At 41.3% G+C, this 23,712-nt stretch overlaps 1 protein-coding gene across 10 annotated transcripts in view; it reads left to right on the top strand.

The window, feature by feature from the left end:
• Positions 1-23,712, top strand: part of ZMIZ1 (zinc finger MIZ-type containing 1) — a 303,291-nt gene that overhangs the window by 270,615 nt on the left and 8,964 nt on the right. For 7 of the 10 annotated variants that reach the window (XM_048310656.1, XM_048310661.1, XM_048310658.1 and 4 more), the window contains 12 exons: positions 1,000-1,198; positions 2,157-2,447; positions 3,593-3,775; positions 6,079-6,253; positions 7,540-7,726; positions 10,915-11,125; positions 12,305-12,410; positions 12,960-13,120; positions 13,428-13,495; positions 14,853-14,921; positions 15,438-15,685; positions 18,492-18,655. In XM_048310656.1, the coding sequence (XP_048166613.1) occupies positions 1,000-1,198; positions 2,157-2,447; positions 3,593-3,775; positions 6,079-6,253; positions 7,540-7,726; positions 10,915-11,125; positions 12,305-12,410; positions 12,960-13,120; positions 13,428-13,495; positions 14,853-14,921; positions 15,438-15,685; positions 18,492-18,655 (2,062 nt within the window). The remainder of the gene's footprint in view (positions 1-999; positions 1,199-2,156; positions 2,448-3,592; positions 3,776-6,078; positions 6,254-7,539; positions 7,727-10,914; positions 11,126-12,304; positions 12,411-12,959; positions 13,121-13,427; positions 13,496-14,852; positions 14,922-15,437; positions 15,686-18,491; positions 18,656-23,712) is intronic. The other 3 variants (XM_048310660.1, XM_048310659.1, XM_048310666.1) reach the window with 3 other exon arrangements.

The raw sequence follows: 23,712 nt of genomic DNA on the forward strand, positions 1-23,712 counted from the left end.
AAGATGTTTGTTAAAAAGGATGGTCATGTTGTGTATTTATTTTGGGGAAATAAATGCTGCCTTAGTCATAAAATCCAAAACTAATAGTCTGGCATTAGTTACATTTTGACTTTCTGTGTCTGTACTTTGCAAACGGGGATGGTGAGGGCACTTAACTGAAACCACTATTTATGGTCCCATGGCAAAGGCTGCTGAAAAGACTGCTGCTGTTAGCATAGGCAGTCTAGTGTGAAGAATATAAGCCTGGGCACTCAGGGAGAGAGGGCTTATCTCTTCCTTCATCTCTGCCACTGATCTACTGAGTGACCTTGAACAAGCCAAAAAGTTTCTTCAGCTTTGTATTAACGTCTGTAATATGGGGACAGTATATTGACCCATATTTATAAAGATATTTGATAATTTGAGGTGGGAAAGGCATGTCTTAGCTTAGTTTATCTTAGGATCAATGGAGGAGATGGGTAGGAACTGCAAAATACATTGTGTGGGATCCAGTAGAGTTGATTGCATTGGGTCTCTCCTGGCCTTTCTGCTAAGGTTCAGGGAGAAATGCTTTTATGATATTTTGAACACTTGCCATAATTCACCACTGAGGCAGATGAATGTGCTTTCGTGAGGAAGTTCGCTGTTCCTGCTGCTGCGCATTTGCCCCTACACTACTGGGATTAACTACTGGGATTAATTGAGCATTAACTTTCAGGAGTTCAGTTCTACTTTGCAGGAAGCTACAGAGCTGCAAAGCAGTTCAGTGCCCCCGAAATGACTGCTGGGAGTGCCTTGCAATCCCAGTGGCAGCCCTACGACTGTTGCACCTGGGCAACAGGTGTAACCTGTAGATGCAGCCCGTGTCTCCCCTACACACTAATTACCTGTCCTGCTGGCTTTCATTAGTCATTGATACGTGCTTTTGGAACAGTTCCAGGTGAGGATCACACCAACGTTCAAAACAAAATCCACCAGGCACATCTTAATTCTGGCTTTCTTTCTTTTCTTCCCTGTTAGTTACCCTGGAGGCCCAAATACCCCCGCAGGAATGGGGATTCCCCCCCACACGAGGCCACCAGCTGATTTCACCCAGCCAGCTGCAGCTGCTGCCGCCGCTGCAGTTGCAGCTGCAGCTGCTACAGCAACAGCTACAGCTACAGCCACTGTGGCAGCCCTTCAGGAAACACAGAATAAGGACATGAACCAGTATGGACCGGTAAGAGCGTCTTCATATTGGCTGTCCTTCTCACTGTTGTCTTTGCTAGGGTGCCTACTGTATGGGGGTTTTTTTGCGCATGAGCATGGTTAGAAATGCTTATGAGAAACTGCTGGACTGTGTGTCTGTAGGTATGAGTCAGTCTCCCATGTTTTTCCCAATAAAACTTGCCTAACTGTATTTCGTAGTTTAGGGCTTGCCTCTTAAAAAAACCTGAAGATTTCTCAAAGTTACAGCTGCATTTGACTTGATGTAATATTGCTGCCTTTCCCAGCCCTCTAAATTTGAGTACCTAGTGAAATGTTCTAGAATCTTGCAATAGGTTTTGTAGCTCTTGGACAATTGTTTGTTTTTCTAACTGCAGCTGGTTGTTTGGGTTATTTCCCTTCAAACAAGGAAACAACAACAGAAAAGGGATTTGGTTTTTAATAATTTTGTCTATAAGGGCAGCTATGTGAGACATGAATTTCCAGTGATCTATAACTTCTAGCATCTCATGACTTCATGGAATAATTTTTTTCTTAAAATAAACAAGGGCTTGATCAATTCAGGTTTTTCCTCCTTACCTTTTTTACTTCTCTGAATTCTGAAGTATATGGGTCCATGTGCCAGGTGATGGGAAACACAGGGTCTTAGAAACTGTAGTGTTGTGCTCTATTTACACAGCCAACATTCTAATCTGTTATCTTACAGTACTAGACCAGCCAATTGAAACAATTTAATTTCTCACCTTACACTTACATCTGTCTTCCACTCTTAAGCCTTTTCCAATTCCAATTGGATTTTTATTATAAATAACATCACCGCCCATCAAATGTTAGAGAACATTGAAGGAAAATGCGACATAAATCCTTCCCTTCCTCCCTTCCCCAAAAGCATGTTCGGCTCCCTCTTCCCATTTTATAAATGCATGTCGCATTTTATTCTTTTTTTTTTTTTTCTTCTTCTTCCGTTGAAGGTTTGTTCCTCTTTCCAGATGGGTCCAACTCAGGCTTACAACAACCAGTTTATGAACCAGCCTGGTCCCCGTGGTCCTGCCTCTATGCCAGGCAACATGAACCCAGCAAGCATGGGAGCAGGAATGACACCTTCCAGCATGAGCGGGCCGCCCATGGGCATGAACCAGCCTCGGCCTCCTGGAATGAGCCCCTTCAGCACCCATGGGCAGAGGATGCCTCAGCAGGCCTATCCAGGTCCACGGCCCCAATCTTTGCCTATACAGGGCATAAAGAGACCATACCCAGGAGAGGTAATAAAATAAGCATTATTTTGTGTACACTGTTATTTTCACTGCAAGTTGCAACATACCGGGTAATGTGTGGTGCACATCCCTTTAGGACAGGTACATCTTTGTTCCAGCCTTGACAGGGCTACAGCCATTAAAATATAAGCGGGAGCAGCTCTTCCTTTTTGGCTTTAAACTATTCAGGTTGACCCTTGCTATGTTAGTCAAGATGATGGTCATTAAATTGCTTCTCTCGGGAGGCTTTTCACTCTGTAAATACTGCCACTTATTTACAAATAAGTTAAGAAAACACAAAATGTGGCTTGTTCACATGATTTTTTCTTCAGATTTCATATTTTAAGGATGACTTTAAATCTCTTTTTGCTGCTTCAGAATCAGGTTTTTTCATTGTAAGTGAATATGTTCATGTTTCTAACAAGTCAGTTCTGAACAGTGCCATAAATGTTGCATGGTTGTTGGGCTGGAATTTTGCAGATGGTATTTGCCTATTGTTTTTTGAAACGTTCATTTATGAAAACATCAATAAGTTGATTTTTCAAATTGACATTTTACTACCTTTAGAGTTCTAATTTTCATGACTTCAATTCCAAAACCACAGTACAATCTTAGCTGGCACTAGCAAAGTGCTCATAACTAGTAAGAACTTCTCTTTCATTGTTAAAGTATTGCTAAACACTTTAGCAAGAGGCCAGCAGAGCAGTTGGGTTGAAAAAGCAAATGTGAGCAGCACAGCTTCTATGCTCTTCCTTGTTCCAGGTTTTTTTTTGGTTTTTTGTTTTGTTTTTGGTTGGTTGGTTGTTGTTTTTTTTTTATTTTACTTTTTCTTTTTGTGCTTCCATGCTACATCTGAAAAAGGAGCCCCAGGCTTGGGTGTGCTAGCACTTGCAAAAACACAGAGATTTTGTGAGCGTTGCATCTGGTTGTAATTCTGGTTTCTTCAAGCACAGTGCCCTTTGACGGCATTGCAAGGCTGAGTGTGTGTGTCTTACCCCACTTTGGTTTGCAAGATTTTTATGCTTTTAAGAAGTATTTATCTGGAGGAGTTTTTGTTTGTTTTGATTGTGCTACTGAATGTATGCTAACAATCTATACTAGAAAGCTGTTTGCATAAAACATCTTTGTCTTCTTGTATCCCTGTCCTGAAATAGCCAAATTATGGAAACCAGCAGTATGGACCAAACAGCCAGTTTCCAAACCAGCCTGGTCAGTACCCCACTCCCAACCCTCCAAGACCCCTTACATCTCCCAACTATCCTGGACAGAGGATGCCAAGCCAGCAAAACACAGCGCAGTACCCTCCTCCAACAGTCAACATGGGGCAGTATTATAAGGTAAGAATTCTTAGATTATCTTGTTCCATTCTGGTGGCCGTTTATTAATGAAGTCACATTAATGGTTTCATAGATACTGCTTGTACATAGCTAAAGGAAAGAGAGAAAAAAAACACTGAGTTTTTACTAGTGTTTTGGGTATCATAGAATCAAGTCAATCAGCCAAGTTGTATTGCAACTTCAGAGCAGTTCATAAAGAAAATTGAATGTTGCTGCAGCTCATTAGGGGCTTTTACAAGAAAATGTTGGTTTTGCTTTAAAAATAGCTTGTAAAAAGAAGTACCTAATGGGATTCAGGTGTACTATTTTCACCTATTCATGGTCCCCTGCAAGAATGCAACTATAGAAATTTGTAATAAACAAGTTCCATATTGCAGCATTCCAGTTTCGGACCTACAGTGGTCACTGTAGGATTAAGCCAGGCCAAACTTGAAAGGTGTTCCAGCTGTAGGTTTCATCTTTGAACTGAAGTTCCTGTGACTTTTTCCAACCTCTTCCTCCTTTTTTCTCAGTCTTTTCCCTCTGTGCTGCTTGTTTTGGGCAAGAACTAGAGTTGTTAAAATGTTGCCTAAAACCTGCCTATGGATACATCTTGAGCACTTTGTATTCTGCAAACTAAGGTTGCACTGAGGGTCTGCTGAGGTTTACCGCCTTTGAAATGCACACAAAAGTGATCTATTGCACACAGGTACTCCAGTGAGTATAAAAATGGGGAGGACCATCGATGTTCTGACCTGCTTAAAGCATTAGCTGTTGAAGTATCTGGACCACATTATGATTTTGAATGTAGGCTGAAAGAATCTAAGTTGCACATTGGTGTTGAATTGGAATTGTTTGATGTGATCCACACAGAAAACACCATTGAAAATAAAGGGAAAGCAAAACCCTTTTCTGTAGAGCATCTGTTCTGTGTGCAACCATGCTGTCCACTGTGGTACCCAAAGGAATGCCTGTTGCATCATGGCAGCTTTTTCAGTTCACTGTCAGGAAGAACATGAGGAGCAGACAGAACCTCTATACAATAATTCCAGTGCGGTCACTTATGCTAAACTAACTGCAGGAGATCTCTGTCAAGTTTTTAAGTGACGTATTTTTTAAATACATTTTATGTAGGTTCATTTTAGATGGGGTTTAAGTTTTTTGTTTACCAGATAGTTCTGACAGGGAATTTCTTGTCTTTCCAATGTATCCCCTATATTGTATTCAAATATTGACTGCTTTGGAAACAGAAAAAAAGAGATCTTGTTAAAAAGGCAGATTATTCTGGTTAGGGATAGGGCAAATTCCAGCTTGCCACAGACAAAACCTGACCCTTTGAATTGTAGTGATTGTGCAGATAGTAACTGTGTGTGTCAAAGATAAAAACCAAAGATGGATGGAAACTTAAATGTTTAAGATTCGAGAAGGCACCCCTCCTCTTACGCACTCTCAAGTAGCTTAGGTTAGCAGAGCAGCATTTAGATACAGAATCAGGTTTGAAGTCACAGTGCTTGGGCTGTCTGTAAAGATTTTCGTCTTCTGACACTGTGCTGTGTTTCTGTGTGTGGTACATGAGCCATTGCACAGAGAGCCATGCAGCTGCAGTTTTGTTTAATGTCAGCTTCCTTCGCATCAGGGTTGTTGGTTTATTCCATTGGCTGTAACCACCCCCTTAATTATAAGAAACTAAACCAGAGGTGTTTTAATACATAGCTACTGTTCATACTTAACTATCCTTTTTCTATCAGTTCATCTTATCTAGCAGCAAGCTAGGAATGGAATCAAATTGTAGGTGCACAGAGTAAAAAACATCCCCTGACCCCCAGAGCTTTAATTCTGAGGAGTTGAACAAGGGTGGAAGAAAGGATAGATGGAAGTAAAAAGGACACAGACTGTCTAATTGCGTGTCTTTGGATTTTGTTTTTCATGTAGGCTTCTGTGCACTGCGGCTATTTTGGGAGGAAGGCAGAGAGATACAAAGGGCTGGGTGGGCTGTGGTGCAGTGGAAAAACTGAAGCAAATGGCTGGTTGGTTTTGGAAAGAGAGCATTCAGAGGAACACAGTAAAGCTTTTAGCAGCCTTGCTTGTATCTGGTCATTGCCTGAGTTAAGCTGGCTGGTCTGCTGGTTTCAGTTCCTTCTTTGCTCTCCTAGTGTGCCTCTTCCCTGAAGGCTTCATGGGACATCCTGTGGTTTCTTCTCCAGAAACAGAGGGGCCTCCCTCCCTTGTCTGTTGTCTTTGGTATTTGATAACAGTGCTGTTCACAAGGCTTATTGTTCTTATTTCAAGACTGCAATAACAATGTGATGTTATTTATTTTCTAGCCATCAAGGCCTGTACCTGTGGCAAATTACCCTCATTCACCTGTTCCAGGAAACCCCACGCCACCCATGACACCAGGGAGCAATATTCCTCCATACCTGTCACCTAACCAGGATGTCAAACCACCATTCCCACCTGACATTAAACCAAATATCAATGCTTTACCACCACCTCCAAGTGAGTAGCAAACAGAATGCCCTCGCAGTCATTTGTTGTTCCTCTGTTCTCTGCCACATACATTTCAGAGTCTGGAAAGTATCTCTGATTGCTGCTCTGGGAGAGGCTGGAGTTGTTAAGTTGTAATAGGTGGCATGTACAGTGTAGGCTCACTTGAGCCAGTGGACAGGAAAGAGAAAGATTGCTCTGCTCTTCTAAAATAGACTATCAGAAAAGTTCTTCCAGGTTAAACTTGTAAGGATTTTACTCCAGAATTATTCCTTTGATATGCTTCCTGAGGATGAAACACTTGATTTTGGGTTATGTTATGTGTGCTTTGTAGGCTTGTTTATTGTATGAACTTCCATTTGGTCTATTTTGTTCAAGGGCAAAGCCATTCATTGAACAACACTGCAGAGTAGGATAAAATGTGAATATTTATAGCAGTGTCTCTATTGTGATCTGTACAGGCTTCTTAGGAATATTCAGTACTGTGCCAGAAATTGATATATGTTCCTTTCAAAGCCACTCAGCGTCACAGCTACACTGGCTGGGAACAGGGCAGGAATAACAAGATCTCTCTGGATACTAGCGTGAGATGTTTGAAGGTTTGAAGTGACTGATGAACAATAGGAGTTACCACTTACTAGGGAGCTGGGAGAACCTTATGTTTTCTGTAAAATAACTGCTGCTGCATTAGCACTTTGCAGCTCTGTTTGGAGTTCAGGATAGCTGAAAAATCAAGTAGAAGAAGATGGGCTGCAGTATTATTTGGGCAAGAACACAGGATTTAAAGCCATTTGGACTTCATAGATCAGCTGTAAGTTACCACAAAATCTCATCTTATGGGCTCAGCTAGTAATTGAATACCAGTGTCTTTGGTCATATCATAGTTTCAGCTGATGAAACTATGAAACTAATTGGGTAATGTTGAGCCCTGTTAAAAGCAGGGAAAACAAACATTATCACAGTTTGACATAATTAAGAGATTTGTTTTCAGCCTTCTACCAACAGAGTAAGCTTGGACACAGAACCTATCCAGTAATAAAAACTGAGAATTCTTGCCATGCCTGATTTCTGTTTGTGGCTGGAATGCTAAGGTCCTAATGTGAAGTGTGGGATAATAGAAGACTGCTGTGCCTTGCTCTCAGTTTGAGCCTTGTCACTTGTATCAGTTAGATGATAGAGTAATTTTTGATTGTCTTTTGTGTGTGTGTGTATGAGCCTGCTAAGATAGACCCAGTAGCAGATCACTGTGCAATTTGTTACTATTCTCTATAAATATACACATTATTATTGCACTGCAGATGCTAAAGGGAAAGTTCACGCTTTCTCTCCCTCTTCGATCCCAGCCAACCACAACGATGAGCTGCGCCTGACGTTCCCTGTGAGAGATGGGGTTGTCCTGGAGCCCTTCCGGCTGGAGCACAACCTGGCAGTCAGTAACCACGTCTTTCACTTACGGCCAACTGTACACCAGACACTGATGTGGAGGTAAGCTCAGCCTTGTGCAAGTCATGCGTCCCGTGAGAGAGGAGTGGCAGGCCAGAGGCAATTTGTTTAGATTTTCCAGGAATTTCACTTCAAAAATTGTAGCCTGGATAGGAAGAATGTCCTTTTAACTCGCAGGTACTCTCACCTGTCATTATCCAGAGACAACACATTCTAAAATGCTTCGCAATATGTATTGCGTGTCCTTGCTGATAGCACATAGCACGCAGCATCTGAAAAACCACTGCAACTATTGCATCCTTTCTGCTCTGGGTGGAGCAGGAGTGGGGTGTGCCCAACCCACACCACTACAAACTTTCATTTGGGAGTCTCTGAAGTCCCAGGTGCTTTGTGGCCTCTGAAATGTTAGTTGCAGTAGCAGCTCTGTAGGGCTCTTACAGTTTATGCTTAAATTAAATGGTGTAGAGTATCTGATAATGAAAAATAACCTACTAAGAGTAAGGACCCAATTTAGAGGCTTCGTAAAATCATTTGGAAAGACAAGTGCTTAAATCCTCTGAACTTCAGAAGCTAACTTCCTAAATTCCCCCTGTTCTGTGACTCCACAAGTAAGCACAGCTCAGAAGTGTGAGAACATAGCTTTCCTCATACAAAGGCTTCTGGTTTTCACTTACAGTGAATTCTTATTTCCAGCACAGAGGAATATTTTTTCCTTGGTGGTACTTTCCTGTATTTAGTGGAGATCTGTGTGATTCCAGGGTGTGTTTTGATTGCACCATGTTCATGGAAAGGCCTTAGATCAAATGAAAATCATAGCCTTAATTTTTTTAAAATTTATGTATTTTCAAATACTACAGAATAATTTCATCTCTTTGTTCAGTTTTTCTCAGAAAGTATCTCCGTGTTTATCCTGGCTGCTGATTGCATTGTCTGAGCCTTTCTCTGTGCACTGTGGAGGCTGGTTAGTTGCTTGGCATCTTGCATGGAGGTTGCTTGCAGGTGTAGCTTCAGGTTTTTTTTCCTGTGAGGATCTTCTTCCCATTCACTGGAATCCACTGGAGACTTGTATTTTCCTGGTGTGGAGGGTGTGAGGCAGGCAGAGAGATGCGCTTGCTTCCCTGCCCCGGGATGGACTCTGGCTCTAAAGCGGAGGCTTGTTGCAGGATGCAGGAGTCCTTGCTGCCACAGTGCCCCTGTGCCCTGAGGGAGCCTGGGGGTTGGGAGGGAGGGAGATTGCAGGCAGACCACATCCAATAATTAACACCTAACTTTGAGGTCAGTTATTGCTTACTTGCATTTCATTATCGTGGAGTACTCGCAGCAGAGGGAGTTTTGGCAGTTATTTGCAAGTTCTTATTAATAAGTAATCACTACTGGGGATTGTGCTGGCTCATTCAGTAGATTTATAGTGCTTCACTGAGGCATGAGGCTGTTTCTTAATATCTGTTCTTTCTTTCTTCCTTCGCTCACCAAACACATAGCCTTTATTTAAACTTATTTTAATGAAGACTCATAGGTAAACTGTGCTCAGGTCTGCTGTTTTGAAAAGCCTGTTAACAGTGGGGAGAATGGATAGTCCAGTAATGAAGTCATTTAACTCAGGGCTGGATGGATGCCAGAAAAATGAATTAGTCACATGTGTGGATGGATTTTGGTTTTTATAGAGAATGGTGGAACCGAGCCAATTCTCAATATTTTTCTGCCCGTTAAAATATTCGGCAAAACCTCTCACATGTACACACATAATGAATAGCAATGCAAGTATTTTTCTCCCCATGGGAACTTTTCATAGTTACAAGAAACAGAAAGGTTGAAGGCGGGGAAAATGTCTCCTTGAAGCTGGTTCAGTCGTCACACTGCTCTGTTATTAATAACGTCCCACGGTGGAGACACTGTGTGCTGAGAACACGAGGCTCTCCTGAGGTCTGTCATCACCCTGTGACACTCAGCAGGCCTGCTCACCTCATGTGCTTGGGTTTTATATCAGAGGTACCATGCCTTGCTTCCCTCCAGGTTTGGGTTATTGTGCTGTGTTCTCTTGAGATGAGAAACTGAGTGGAACTTGCAGAGAGCGCTTTCAGAAAATGGTTAATAAAATATTGAAAAAAAGCCTGAGAAGACTTCATGTAGATGGATTATGTTGAAAGGTTGGGTAACTTGTGTTTTATAATTTTCTTTTTAAAAGGCCCACACGTTTGTGTCCACTGCTAAATCTTGGTGTTTTGAAATCCGGGAAAGATAATGTTGAGTCAGATTGAAGTCTTCTTAAGGAAAATGGATGTTAGGGTGATAATCTCCTGAATGAGCTGCTCCTCTTGGATGTTACAAAGATACCTTCTTTCAGGCAACATAGATTTTTCAGGAACGTAGATTTTAAACTTTGAGCTGTCTTTTGCTGTCATGAACAGCAGAATTCTGACATTTTGGTTCAGTTTTCTGTGTTCTTTTAAATTTCTTCTTGAAATTACTCATTCCTAACACAAGGTTAAAGTACATTTATGAAACTAAAGTCATAGTCTCTACCCACTTAATTTGTGATTAACTTAATCTCAGCCTTTTCGTTTTTTGGAGGTGTTACAGAACTAATTTCTGAGGAGCAAAATAATGAGTGGAAGTTATTATAGGAGAGGTAGGAGGAATTCATGCCCTGAAAGGTCTAAATTGGGTAGATTTAATCCACAGCCATGTTAATTTAGAATCACAGAAGCTGATTTTGGTGGAGGGTGAGATATAGGAGTCATTTTATCTGAGTTGATTTACCTGTTCTGAGGCAGGATTAGCTGTACTTGTGTTTTGTCTGACAAGTGTTCGTTCAAGTGCTTCTTTAAGTGCTCGGAGGTAGTGAAGAATCCAGACTTCCAACACAACCCACTGCAGCATATTGCTTTCTTATTCTTAACTCCTAACACAGGAGGGACCTACCTGATGTTAACACTCTTCTTTCTGCAGGATCACTCCATGGCCTGGGTTTGCAAAGAGGTTTGAGATGTTTCCTTGAAAAGGCCTTTATAAGTGTAAAATATGAACAACTTTGGGGCATGTTTGCATTATGAATTCATCATGACTTGCTTCTGTTAAGGGCTTTTATGAAGGAACTATGTTATATCTTTAATGGCAATAATCCAAGAAAAATAATCTGATTGATCAAGAAAAATGTTCCTAGCATAAAAACAACCTCCTTCTGCAGTATGAAAGCAAAGTTAAAGGAAGATTTATTGATTGTTGTGCAGGTCTGACTTGGAATTGCAGTTTAAGTGCTATCACCATGAAGACAGACAAATGAACACAAACTGGCCAGCTTCAGTCCAGGTCAGCGTTAATGCAACCCCACTTACCATCGAACGTGGTGACAACAAGACATCTCATAAACCTCTGCACCTGAAGCACGTCTGCCAGCCAGGGAGAAACACGATTCAGATTACAGTCACGGCGTGTTGTTGCGTAAGTACACCGAGCTCACGGCTGCAGCTGCTGGTGCTGAGTTTGCCATTTAGAACAGTTTGCAAGTGTTGCCTGAGCTGAAAGAGCCTTACTCTCATTTTTTTCCGTGCCTTTTTCTGGTAAGGTTTGTACTTTATGATGTTGACACAGTCAGAGTGCTAGTATGGAAATTTTTGCTGCAGAATGTAGCGAACCTTCTCTGACAAGGTTCATGGTCTAGGGGAGGAAGGGAGTTTGGTCTCCTACCATCTCATGTGTGCCTGTGTAACAAGGTGGCTGAAGTCTATTGCTGTAGAAGTAGATTATTGTGCTGAAGACTGCTGATGGTACTAATTTCATTTACACAGTGTATTAAATGGTCTACGGTTTGTCATGAAAACATCACCATCATAATCATTGGTGCTGGTGATGATTTTTCAAATACCTTTTCAGATGAAAAACTCATATTCAATGATGCAATCGAGACCATTCAGCTTTCCCCTTCCTCCTTTTCCATGGGTTAGTTACTCTCAGGGTTGAGTACTGTATTTTTAATGCAGACTGTTCTGCAAATCCAGTCTGAGCTTCTGACTGTTCTCTTGTCACTGACAATAAAGCAAGCTGCTACCTCTCACAAGGTCACAGTGTGAGGCACTTTGACAAGAAGCCATCCACCCATTTTGCTTTACTTCACACGAATGTTTCCCTGCGTAATGTCATTTATCTGGTGGCTAAGAGCAGGGGGCAGCATCCTGTGAATCCACAACGAGCTCTGTGTAGGGTAAGAAGATTCAACTGATTCCAGGCACATCAGTTGCAAATTGTTTTTGCAACTTCCCACGTAGTCTGAGGGCAGGCAGGTAGGCTAGACTGTGTCAGACAGTCCAGGGTTTTAAAAATAAACCCTGCTGTCAGAGATTAATATGTCAGCTGTACGTATGCTGAATATTAAGCAGGGAGAAAATGCAGAAGATCCTTGCTTTTTTTAAAGCCCTGTATACATTAAGCATGGAGCAACTGCACAGTGCGCAGAATATCCATAAGGGAGCGTGTGTGCTCAGCAGAGCAGAAACAGCTTTTATGTTTAAGCCTCAGGCTCTCACAGGAACCAAGTGTCCAAGGGAAGAGTGCAGCTCTGTTCAGGAGTGTACTGAACGTGTGTGTTTGGTTCTCTTCCTAACAAAATGTGTCTTCTTGCAGTCACACTTGTTCGTGTTGCAGTTGGTGCACCGGCCATCAGTTCGCTCTGTACTTCAAGGTCTACTAAAGAAACGCCTCCTCCCAGCAGAACATTGCATCACTAAGAGTGAGTTTGCATTTTGTGTGGGTGATGACTTTCCAGAATGCCTATGTTCAGTTGTGATAAGCTATCTCTACACCAGATTTTTACTTGTTCATTGATAACCTTAAGCTGTACTTAAGGAGTTTCCAGAACATGATGTGGGTAGATGAATCCTTGGTATCCTCAAATATTACGGACTATTTGCGTGGAGGTAATGAATTTCCAAGGACACAAGCTTAGTTCCTAAAGAAGGCTGTCCTATTCCAGGAGAATCTCTCTGGCTTTTCCCCCATATTTGTTTCTGACTCACCTGAAAGGAAGATTTATTCTTTATTTATCTAGGGCTGTTTTCAGTGCTTGTATGACAAGCACTGTGGTGCACTTGTCTGATATGCATGTGTGGTGGTTTGTCTGTACAGTAGAATGGTCTAAATTACACAGACGACACCTCTGTGGGTATACTGGTCATTAAATTGCCCCTTAAGTGTTGAAGTGTTGGTCTTTCATATTTGTGTTAAAACTTACAATACACTCGTGCTTTCTCACATCTATACACACCTTCTTCCTGAACAGTCAAGAGGAACTTCAGCAGTGTGGCAGCTTCCTCTGGCAATGCAACACTAAATGGGGAAGATGGAGTGGAGCAGACTGCTATTAAAGTGTCTCTGAAGTGTCCGATCACATTCCGGCGGATTCAGCTCCCGGCGAGGGGTCACGACTGCAAGCATGTACAAGTGAGTAGATGCCAGTTCCTGGCAGGGTTCCCTCAGCCATGTGTTGTTACAGTACTGTCAGCTTGCTTATCGTATGAGAGCGCCTAATACATGGCATTTGTGTCTGTCAGCTTCAGTAATTAACTGTATATATGTTTAATGTAGAGGGGAAAAGTAAGCTGTTTGGTTTAGTTATCAGTGCTAGTAGGCTTTTTTCATGTCAGTTTTACTTTTGTCTAACTGATTCATTTAATACAGAATTTTCCGTTTGTTTCCTTTTGTTTTGTCTGGTTTGGTTTTTTCCTTTTTGTTTCTTTCTGATACCTAGTGCTTTGATCTGGAATCTTACTTGCAACTGAACTGTGAAAGAGGAACTTGGCGGTGTCCAGTATGCAAGTAAGTGCACCCATATTACATAAAATGCAGTTGTACACAATTTGACCAAATTTAGATCATATTTAAGGTCATGAAGGGAAGAAGAAGGAAGTTCTAGGAAATAAGGTTTATATATCACATTTACTTAAAGAGCATAAAGTCCAATGAGAATTCTTGCAATATTTTACCACCCTGGATTATTAGAAATTTAAAAACATATAACGAGATACTTTCTCACAAGCTTTCATTACAGATTATCAACGGGTTGTGTAGAGTTCAAAAGAGGCTCAAATATTTACATTGATAAGGCAGATATCTACAATCCAGACTAAGTCTAATTTTTAAAAAAGTAAAAAATTTCCAGGGAGCAAAAAATTGGAGTTGTTGCTTAGAGGAAAAGAGGGATGGATACCTTGGCATAATTTCAAACTTATGTTTTGACCAGAAAACAGCTAGTATACTGCAGAAAAAATGGAAGAAAAACTCAGAAGTGGTTACAGACTGTCCATCCTTATGTTTAACTGGGCAGAAAAAACAGCAGAATGTCTGCAGGCCCGTCCAGTGTCTGTAACCTCCTATGCTCAGTGCACAGGGTTGGGAGCGTGTTCCAGCCTCAGCCGAGGAGCCAGGACTTTTCAGCTCCAGCAGCTGTAGCTGGCACTGGGTCTGCACAAGTCTCCAGTTGGGTCCCTGCTCTGCCAGCCAGTGTTAGGTACAGACAGCAGTGGGGATTGTCCATTCTGGCTGTTCTTTGGACATGGCAGGCTGGAGATGAGCTTGTTTCAATTACTGTCCATGGTTGATTCGTGTCGTAACACACAAGTGCTTTCTCCAAACTGCCCAAATCTTTTCTTTCTCCTAAGTTGGGCTAAAAATATCACAAGAATTGGATATCTTGCTTTCTTAATTCATGTATTCATGCATCCAGGCTAAATTTTTGTACTGTTTCTCTGAGCATGAGCACCTGCATTCAGATCTAAGTGCCTACATAGCTAAATCATTTCTGGTTTTGTTTTGTTCTGTCCCCATCTGTGCTGATCTTAAGTAAAATAGCTGTAATACATAGTTGCTTTGAAGCCATGGTACTGTGGAGCTCAAAAAAAGAGAAAGATCTAATTAAAAAAAATGGTGCTAACTGATGTTCACAGGAGAGATCTGCTGTGTTTGAAAATACTTTAAATTTGCAACGTATTTCACTAACAAAAATTACTTAAAGAATGTGAACAGCTTGTGGACACACACAAGTAGACATATCCTTATCTTATCTGTTTGATGTAAATATCCTGGTAATGTAGATGTAGAACTAAAACTATTTGCCCCAAATCATTCTTTCCCTACCAATATTCTAACATGAAGTTTGGTTCTTTTTACTTTCTAGTAAAACTGCTCTCTTGGAGGGCTTGGAGGTTGACCAGTATATGTGGGGCATTCTGAACGCTATACAAAAGTAAGTGATCTCCCTCCTGATATTCAAGACTAAGCAACTAGAAGATATAGTAATGAATACTGAGATAGTCACACCACAATAGATCTTGGTGATTGAACCTGTCTATTGCACGGCGTCTTGGTGGAGCAGGTGGTAGAGTGAATCAGTTTCCATCTTCTTCATAGATCTTGTTTGGGTTATCTCTTAATGGCAGCCTCACCAGTGAAGCAGACAGAAGATCCAGAATGGAGGATTAAATGCTTTCTTGTAATTACAAGCAGTCCCTCTGATTCACAGGTGGCAAACTAAATCGATGTGTTTGGATTTCGTTGTGTGGGTAAACACAGAAATGTGATCTCATGGTTGCCTTTTTTTAAATTTGCTCTCAGCACACACTTGAGGAGTGAAAGATCTTAATGTTGTATTACACTAGAGCATTTCAGAACATTGGTTACCATGCAGATTCTTATGGAAACTTCAGCAGAATTGATTTTAAAAAATTCAACTGATATGCTAAATTTTCACATTACTTTACAGCTCCGAGTTTGAAGAAGTTACCATTGATCCAACCTGCAGTTGGAGGCCGGTCCCTATAAAGTCAGATATTCACATCAAAGATGACCCAGATGGCATTCCCTCAAAAAGGTTTAAGACCATGAGTCCAAGCCAGATGATCATGCCAAACGTAATGGAGATGATTGCAGCTTTGGGTCCTGGCCCGTCACCTTACCCCTCCCTACCTCCTCCTCCAGGAGGCAACAACTCCACCGAGTATGGTAACCAAGGTTAGTTTTACAGCTTTGTGCACCCAGCTGCTCACTCTAGAACTCAGTGATTCAGTCAGCCTTGTGATTCAGGTGTGTCAGTGCATCTTCTCAGAGTGATGCATGAGGAAAGCAAATTATATGGCTGCAATTCTGAAATTCTGCATAAGTCTTTTCAGTTAAGATTCATCTGTTCAACAGAATGTATATTTTAGTGAGCATTATATTTTAGTAGTATATTGTCTTATTTAGTTATTTTATTTACTATTTTGAGTATTTGATGCTTGTCATATTCATAGTCATGCAGCTCTCCCTGAATCAAGAAACATTCTATGTTACCTTCTATATTCATGGCCTGCCACAACAGACATATTTCTGCCTTTTTTTCTGTGCATTTTCCTTCTGTTCCACTCTCAAGTGAAAACATCTAGTGCTACATAAGTAGAGAACCTGACCCGTTAACCCTGCTACTTGGGCCATTAGGTTAACTCGTGGCCAGGTGAGTGACATTTAGTAGGCCACCAGAAAAGGGATGACTTTTAAAGAGCTTTTAGCTGCCTTGCAAACACCTTTGCATTAGAAAATTACTTTTGAGTTCCTCTGCCCATGTGCTACCAGATTGAGGAACAGGGAACTAAATACAGGCAATGGAGATAGGTTTTCAAATTACTGGTATGTTGTGAATAACTCAGTTATAGTGACAATTCCAAAAACATGAAGCCAGAGACTGTTTCTTTTGCAAGTAACATGATATGAGTCAGTTCAGCTCTGGGAAAAGACCAACTGTTCACACTATCAGAATCCCCAAATTGATTACAAGGTGATACATGTGCTTTTTGCAGGCGTTGAAGAAAAATATAGATTGCGTGCAAAATACGATTAATTTGCTCCAGTGGCTGCAAAACTGATGACAGATGATAAAACTTTTAAGGTTTTCAAACAGATGAATGATTACTATAACAAAGCCAAGAACTGAATCACAATTTTTTCCCTCATTTAGTAGGAGTGAAGTGCAGTGAGAGCCTGAGAACAGAGCTGTCTATCCTTCACCATATTTCCGGCTCAGACTCAGGAGGGGACAGGATAGTCACGTCAAGTGTGGGGTTTAGGCTTTGTGTGAGCATTGCTGCCTAGAATGTTATTTTGCTGCCTTCCCCTATGGGTCCTGTAGCAGAGGTAGTCACTGCTCTTTGGAGCCTTGAGTCATCACTGGCAGGTGAAACCCATGCTCTCCTATTTCCCCTGCAATAGGGATATCAATGCAGTGCACCAGATTATCCTAAATGTCTGACAGGTCTCTCCCTCAGCACGTGGCACTACTCTTGCTGCAGAGAGGGGCCTGCTGCTGCATGGCTGTAACTCCCTGGGCATGCTGCCTTGTATATTTATTCTCCATCAATACGTGCACTGAAACTTAGTGATTGCAATTACATAATGTCCTCTGATTAACATGTCTTTAGAGCAATGCAGTAGTAGTATTACTGCTGTGGTTTCTGTCTGTTTATTTGGGTTTGACAGAAGCATACTGAAGTTTAATTTGCAAATATAACAAATATTCGGTAGTACAAGACCACATTCCAGCTGCCTGCTAATTAATTATTCCTGATGCAAGGCAAGACCAGCTATGTTCTGTGAGACTCATCCAGTTTGCAGATTAACAAAATGAGAATTAGTAAGGCTCTGCAGTATTTACATGATAGATCAAAGTCCCGACGTCTTTGAGAAGTACTCTTACATGGCTAATGACTTCTATTCCTTCAAGATTAAACTTCTGCTTGTGAAGCTGTGCTAAAGAGCAAATGATGCAACTACTTCAGTTTGTCAAACTCCCTTCTTGAGTTGAATATTTAAAACTGCTGTACTTCAGCTGACAAACTGCAGGCTCTCTGTGCAATCTCCAAAACTATTCTGTTGTTTCAGAGCTCAGTATCATCCAGTTCAGTTGCTTGTATGAAATAGGTGAATGGTTTTAGTTCATTTTTCTTGCTGTTCAGTTTTGCTGTTCGTAGCAAATAAACCACCAGAGCTGATATATGAGTTGGAAGTGTTAAGAGAGGAATCTTGACAAAAAAATATGAAGAGTAAAATCCCTGTATTGGGATACCTGCTTGCTTTAGAATTCAGATGGAGATCCCTGGGCTGAGGTGGGCTGGATCCATATGGACAGTGGTCATACAGTTCTTGTTCTGCAGAACACCAGGGGACTCCAGGCGTGCTTCAGGATGTGTGTGTAAATCCAGTCAGTCAACTGACTTTTATTACATTTTGTGGGAGCTCCAATTAGATATGAACACCTCTTCTGTGCCTTTTATAAAGGGGTAAAACGGATGTTGTGCTATGAACTGGTATTGTGGCATCTCCCAGGTTCACTTCTGTCAATTACTTTCATCAGAAACTGAAGCAATGGTACAATCTTACTGAGTGTGTAGAAGCATAGACATAAATAACACAGGTGTTCTATAAATAATTTGGTACTTGGGATGTCAGTCTCAGCTACACTGAGATGCTTCCAGATACAAATATCCCATAGAATTTAATATCCCGTTTACTTCTCGGCATGGTTAAGTTTATGTGGGGACTTGGCAGTAGTTTTTCAAAATGTCAGCAGTTTTCAATTAGTTCCAACACATAAATGAATTATTGCAGCAGCCAGTGTTGGGAAGCCGAGTGCCCTGTCCCCTCTCGCTCAGCACTGGGGACACAGCGTTGTCACGTTCATTGTCACAGCTCCCTGTGCTGTGCAGGGAGGGCGTCACATCACACAGCTCCTGCAAGATACTCGGAGAGATCAACGTTGGGAAACAAATCACATCTGTTTCTCTTTCAGGCAACAGTTACCAAGGTCATGGCAATTTTGACTTCCCGCATGGGAATCCTGGTGGCACATCTATGAATGACTTCATGCATGGGCCACAGCTGTCACATCCCCCAGACATGCCGAGCAGCATGGCAGCTCTCGACAAACCTCTCAGTCACCCCATGCAGGAATCTGTAAGTAATGGTGCTGGGCACGTAGATTCTCGTTCGTGGGGGTGAGGAGCTCTCATCCAGCTGATGGACTTGCCTTATACTTTTTGTGGATTTCTCACCTGAGAAGTTTGTGAAATAGAGTAATCCTGAGAAATGCCGGAAATGCCATATTTAGTTTCTGGCCATTTTGAGTTTTTGGAAAAGCATTTCTGCACTTCTTGAATTGCCATTTAAGCTTGTTTATCCAAAAGAAAGAACCTGGCTCAGTGTGCTTGTATTAATCATTGTGCTTTGCTCTGACACATGAAAAAAAAAATGTACTTCATTCCCTAGGCCAGCAGGACTGTGAATATCCATCTCCAAGAGACAGCTTGTTAAAGCACGATATTGGATGACTTCAGAGCAGGGACAATATCTTCCCTGGCTCTTTCTCTGAGGGAAGAATTTGCATCAAAGCGTTTTGAGGGGGAATTCTACTCAAGTAGCATGAAAGGCACCTTTAAACTTTTGGTAATAGGACAAGCCTGTAGATTTCAAGGAGAGATGCTGCCACTGGTCTGAGAGTATCGATATAAGAGACTGAAAAATAGAGGTTCCTCAGGTCTCAGATGGTGGGGCAGAACTGTGCATTGGAAAAGCAGCTTGCTCAGAGCACTGAGTTATCTATACAGAACTTTATATATCTCCAGAAAATGCAGTACTGCAGCAACTAGGTGATAGAAAAGCTACCAGCAGCATTTAGCTCTTAGGCATGGTTAGTCATCTATTTTAACTTAGTGTGTGGGGTGTGTGTACATCCTTTTATGTTCATTTAAGTTGCAGGGCAGGGGGTTTAAAGTGTGCTGTTACTGCACAGGAAGGATGTTTAACTTGACAAGTCATATGTGCTGTGTCTTTAGTGAATCCTAGAAAGTACAATTTCAGAATGTAATGAGGAAGTGTGGTAGCAGATGCTCAGCAAAAGCCTACTCAGTCAATGTCTCCTCTAGCTGGCAGTGGGTTTTCCAAGGAGGATGGTGAGAAATAGAAGAGAGCAGAGAAAGAGTTCTTAGTATAGTTTGGAGAGAGTCCAAGTACCAAGACTGTCTGCAAAGGAAGAGTCCAGAAACTGTAATGACTTCACCATTTTACAGGCTAATAAATGAGAACAAACATGCTGTAAACATAGTTTTGCATTGGCAAATTCCACATACGCATCTTAGAGTGGTCAGAATTCTCTGCATTAGAACCAACCATGCAGTATTAAAATACAGTAGTGAGAGGAAATAATATCAGCCTGAACCACTCACAGCTGCTTTCCTTTGAATCAAACTCACAAGGAATTATTCTTTGTTTCCCATTACCTGGCACCTACCTCTTGACTTCATCAGTTAACAGCTATACCTTTGCTGTAGTAGTTGCCCTGATGAAATTTCTGAAGTGGTAGGATACGAAGTGGTTGAATATAAAAGTGAAGAATTTGTAGCTTTCTGAAAATGGGACTGTTTACATGTAGCAGAGATGAAGGTTTCTCAAGGCTATGCATGTTCCAGAGCTGTGGGAGTGTATTTGTGCAAATGTTAATGGACTTTCGGTTCTGTGGGCCAATCTGTAGCAAATCTGACACTTGCTTATGATAGCTGGCAGGTAAAGTAAACCTTTGCCTCATTTCTCCCTCATCTATCATGATACTCAAGCAATACCATTTGGGAATAGGAAGCAGTGCTAAAGCAGATTCCTACATTGTGTCAATGGCTGGTCTTCTGTAATGAGGACCAATTTTCAGGTCTTTTAGCACAGGAGAATTGGATTAACTTTGTCAACGTGGCTGTGCAGTCTTCAGTCCACATTTGAGGACTCTAAGTGCTCCCACACAGCCTTTTCAGTGTTATCTCTGCTTTCCTCTTTCTCTCTTACCCTCTTTCTTTTGTTCTTTTCTCTCAAAATGAACTGTTTGTCTGTAGCAGACACTCAAGAAAAGCATCTTTAAAATCACTACTTTTAGAGAAATAATATGCCTTTAACACATGCCTAAATTGTGTAGCTGCATGTCGTTGGAGAGACACTTCATACAAAAACAACTGTAAACAAATTGTGTGATTGAACCAAGGTTTTAAGATGTTGCCTGTGCTCTTCTCTGGGGTTCTGTCTTTCCGTTTTACACAGTTAGTAGATTTTAGTAGTTTGCACATACTATTCACTTTGGCCATTACAAGTTTACAAGGTGAGTTGGGATTGGATGTTTGGTCTGGTCCTTTTACACCTGAGGTCTCTCTTACTGGAGCTGAATGCTGCTGAGGAAGTTCCTGACATTCCTGTTTTGAAGCTTTATGTGGTGGCCCTTACGCAGTGGTAGGTAGAGAAAGTTGATCCCTCCAGATCAACTCTCTGGAGTCACTCTGTAGGTCGCTGCAGGAAATGCAGATACTTGCCCAGTGTAGGTAGGGCTGGGTAACCAGGGATGAATCAATCAGAATTTCCTTCCCTCAACACTGCTGTTCCACTCCTATGGAAGAAGAAAAAAATCAAGACCTGAAACATGACCAGAATACCCCTTCCCCAGCATAGAGTGTTGTGAGAGCTGTGGAACAGATGCTACATTGCAACAGTGCAAGATTGCTTCAGAACAGCTGCCACAATCACATCATGTTTTGTTTTCAGAAATTGTAAACAAGTTTTAGACAGAGGAGAATTCAGTTAGCTCTAGTTTAGTGCTTCTTGCAGACAGTGTAAGGGGTGACTGAGCAATGGATGATGACACCATGGATTCATATGCACAGTGAGGTGATAAGAGCTGGTACCACTGTAAAAAGTCATCGCTCTTGTTTTGTATTCACTTTTCCTCCCTCTCAGACCAACAAAAGAGTTACCTAAGCCATATAATGATCTGGACCCAGGTACTGGTGAGATTGGAAACTAATTCAGGGGCAGGGTGGGGAAATTCAGTGCATGTCTACAAGGTTTCACCTTGCAGACATGGAAAAGGGGCGGATGGGAAAAGTGGCCAAGAACATCAGCAGGGCAGGCAGGACGGCATCTTTTAGTAGTTTTGGTATCTAACACAGCAAAAGAGTTGGTAAAACTGTGACCCTGGTAATGGAGAGAGATATAAATCATTGACTTAACCTGGTGATATTTTTCCCCCCCCACTAATAATATTCTTCAGAGACAGAAGGAATATTGCTGTGCAGCTGGCAAGTCCTGTTGCTGCACGGTGGTACATCTCGGCGCTCCTAGAGGTCACTGTTGGGCTGTAGAGTTGTGTTCTGTGCTATCAGGCTGAAGATGTAGTTGTCTGCTATAAGCTTTTCTTTTATAGACTGTAAATGCTTTAAGAGTGGCAAAGTTTATGCCTCTAAAAACAACTCTGGAATTATCTTGCTATGCAAGCAAAGGCAACTTTGTTAGACTCTGCATTCATAGTGCGGGTTAGTGCTTTCAGAATAAAATGGTGGGAGTTGCAGGTACAAGCTAAACGTACCCAAAGTGTGTTCCTTACAATGTGTTTGCACCATATCAAACTTTTAATTAGTTAGCTGAATGCAAATAGAAAGTGTTCCAGTCCTGAGCATTTTGCATTCTCACTGGGAGGCTGGTGGAGCCAGTGGCCTAAGTCAGATGGATTTTGAACCTACAATGGCTCTTCAAAGAATATGGTGGCCATCAGTCTTAAAATAAACAATTACTCCCTATACAACAGTTGTCTAAGGACTCAAGTGGCTGTCTTATCAACTAAATATACATATATTTAAATCCTTGCCTGTATAAACATAATGTAGAATTTCTAACCAGCTTATTTGTTTTGAAATTTGTCTGAGAACATATGAATTCCTCCCCTGGTTTAAATAATTGCTGATATAGACGTGTCAGTCTGACCCTTGCCTTCAGCATTCAGGGACAAATGTAAGAGACTATTCAATATAATCCTTTTTGGTTTTGTTTTTTTCCGGAAACTGGTTTCCCACTTTAACAACACTGTCATAAATTGCTTTTTACTTTTTGTTATTATTAAGCTTTCTAATTTCCACATTTTCTGTTGCACACATCCTCAATGAGTGAGGAAGGAAGCAGTACTATTAAGACAAACATCTACTTATACTTGGACGTTTGCAAGGTTTTTGGGCTGCAAATTCATTTACATTAAAGTGTGGTCTGTGGGCAGATTTTGTACAAACTTACCCCTAAGGTAACAACAGTGTTGTAGAATGTTTTTCAAGTAGTCAGACTGTGACCCCAATGGCAAGATATGCATCAGTACTTTTTGCCAGTTACTTTAAAATCTCATATGGGAAAGAGAGCCAAATGCCATGTTGCAGGTAGGATCCTTTCCACAAACCTTCATAATACCAAAGTATTGAAAGTCACACTCCATGCAGCTGAGTGTGACCGTCCCAATGGATCAGTATCCAAGTTTCAGTTTTCCTAAGAGTGGTGAAAAGTACTTTTTAAATATTTGTTTCTCTATTTTTTTTTCAATGGGAACATTTAAATTAAGTTTTGTAATAACCTCCTTTTTGCTTTCCAAAGCTGAAGGCTGAGGTTAAGATAACTTTGCAGCTTATGTGATATGAAAGGGTGAACACTGACATAGCATTTTGCTGGTTTCTGTTGGCTTGGCTGGATGAATTTCATGCTGTTGTTGTATGTATTTGTTCTTTTATTTCAGCTTCACTTTGTCCAATATGTAGCATTCCTCAAAAAATGTGTGCATTTTTTGTTTCTCCATATACCCAAATAACATGAGGTATCTGATTCTGAGGCATTCAGACTCTTCTTTCTCATGGCACCAAGGTCAAGCCCCAGAGAATCCACCAGAATTAAATGTGACATGCAGCAGAAGGAAGAATTGGACTTGTGCATTTTTATTGCTTCTCTGTCATGTGAGAAAGACTTTTCCCCCATTCAGTAACAGGGTTAGGAAGGCATATGTGGATTGGTAGTTTATTCCCTACAGAAAAACATAAAAATCCATGAAGCTCTTGCTAGAGAACTCATCCACAGCATGAATACAAAGCAGAGTGTGATCGTTGGCTTAGTTTAAGCTAAAGCAGTGTACTTTGCAGTCAGCAGGTGTGCAGCCACCCACAGCAGCTCGGCTC

The sequence above is a fragment of the Corvus hawaiiensis genome, chromosome 8, assembly GCF_020740725.1.
Source record: "Corvus hawaiiensis isolate bCorHaw1 chromosome 8, bCorHaw1.pri.cur, whole genome shotgun sequence".
In the NCBI taxonomy this organism is placed as follows: Eukaryota; Metazoa; Chordata; class Aves; order Passeriformes; family Corvidae; genus Corvus; species Corvus hawaiiensis.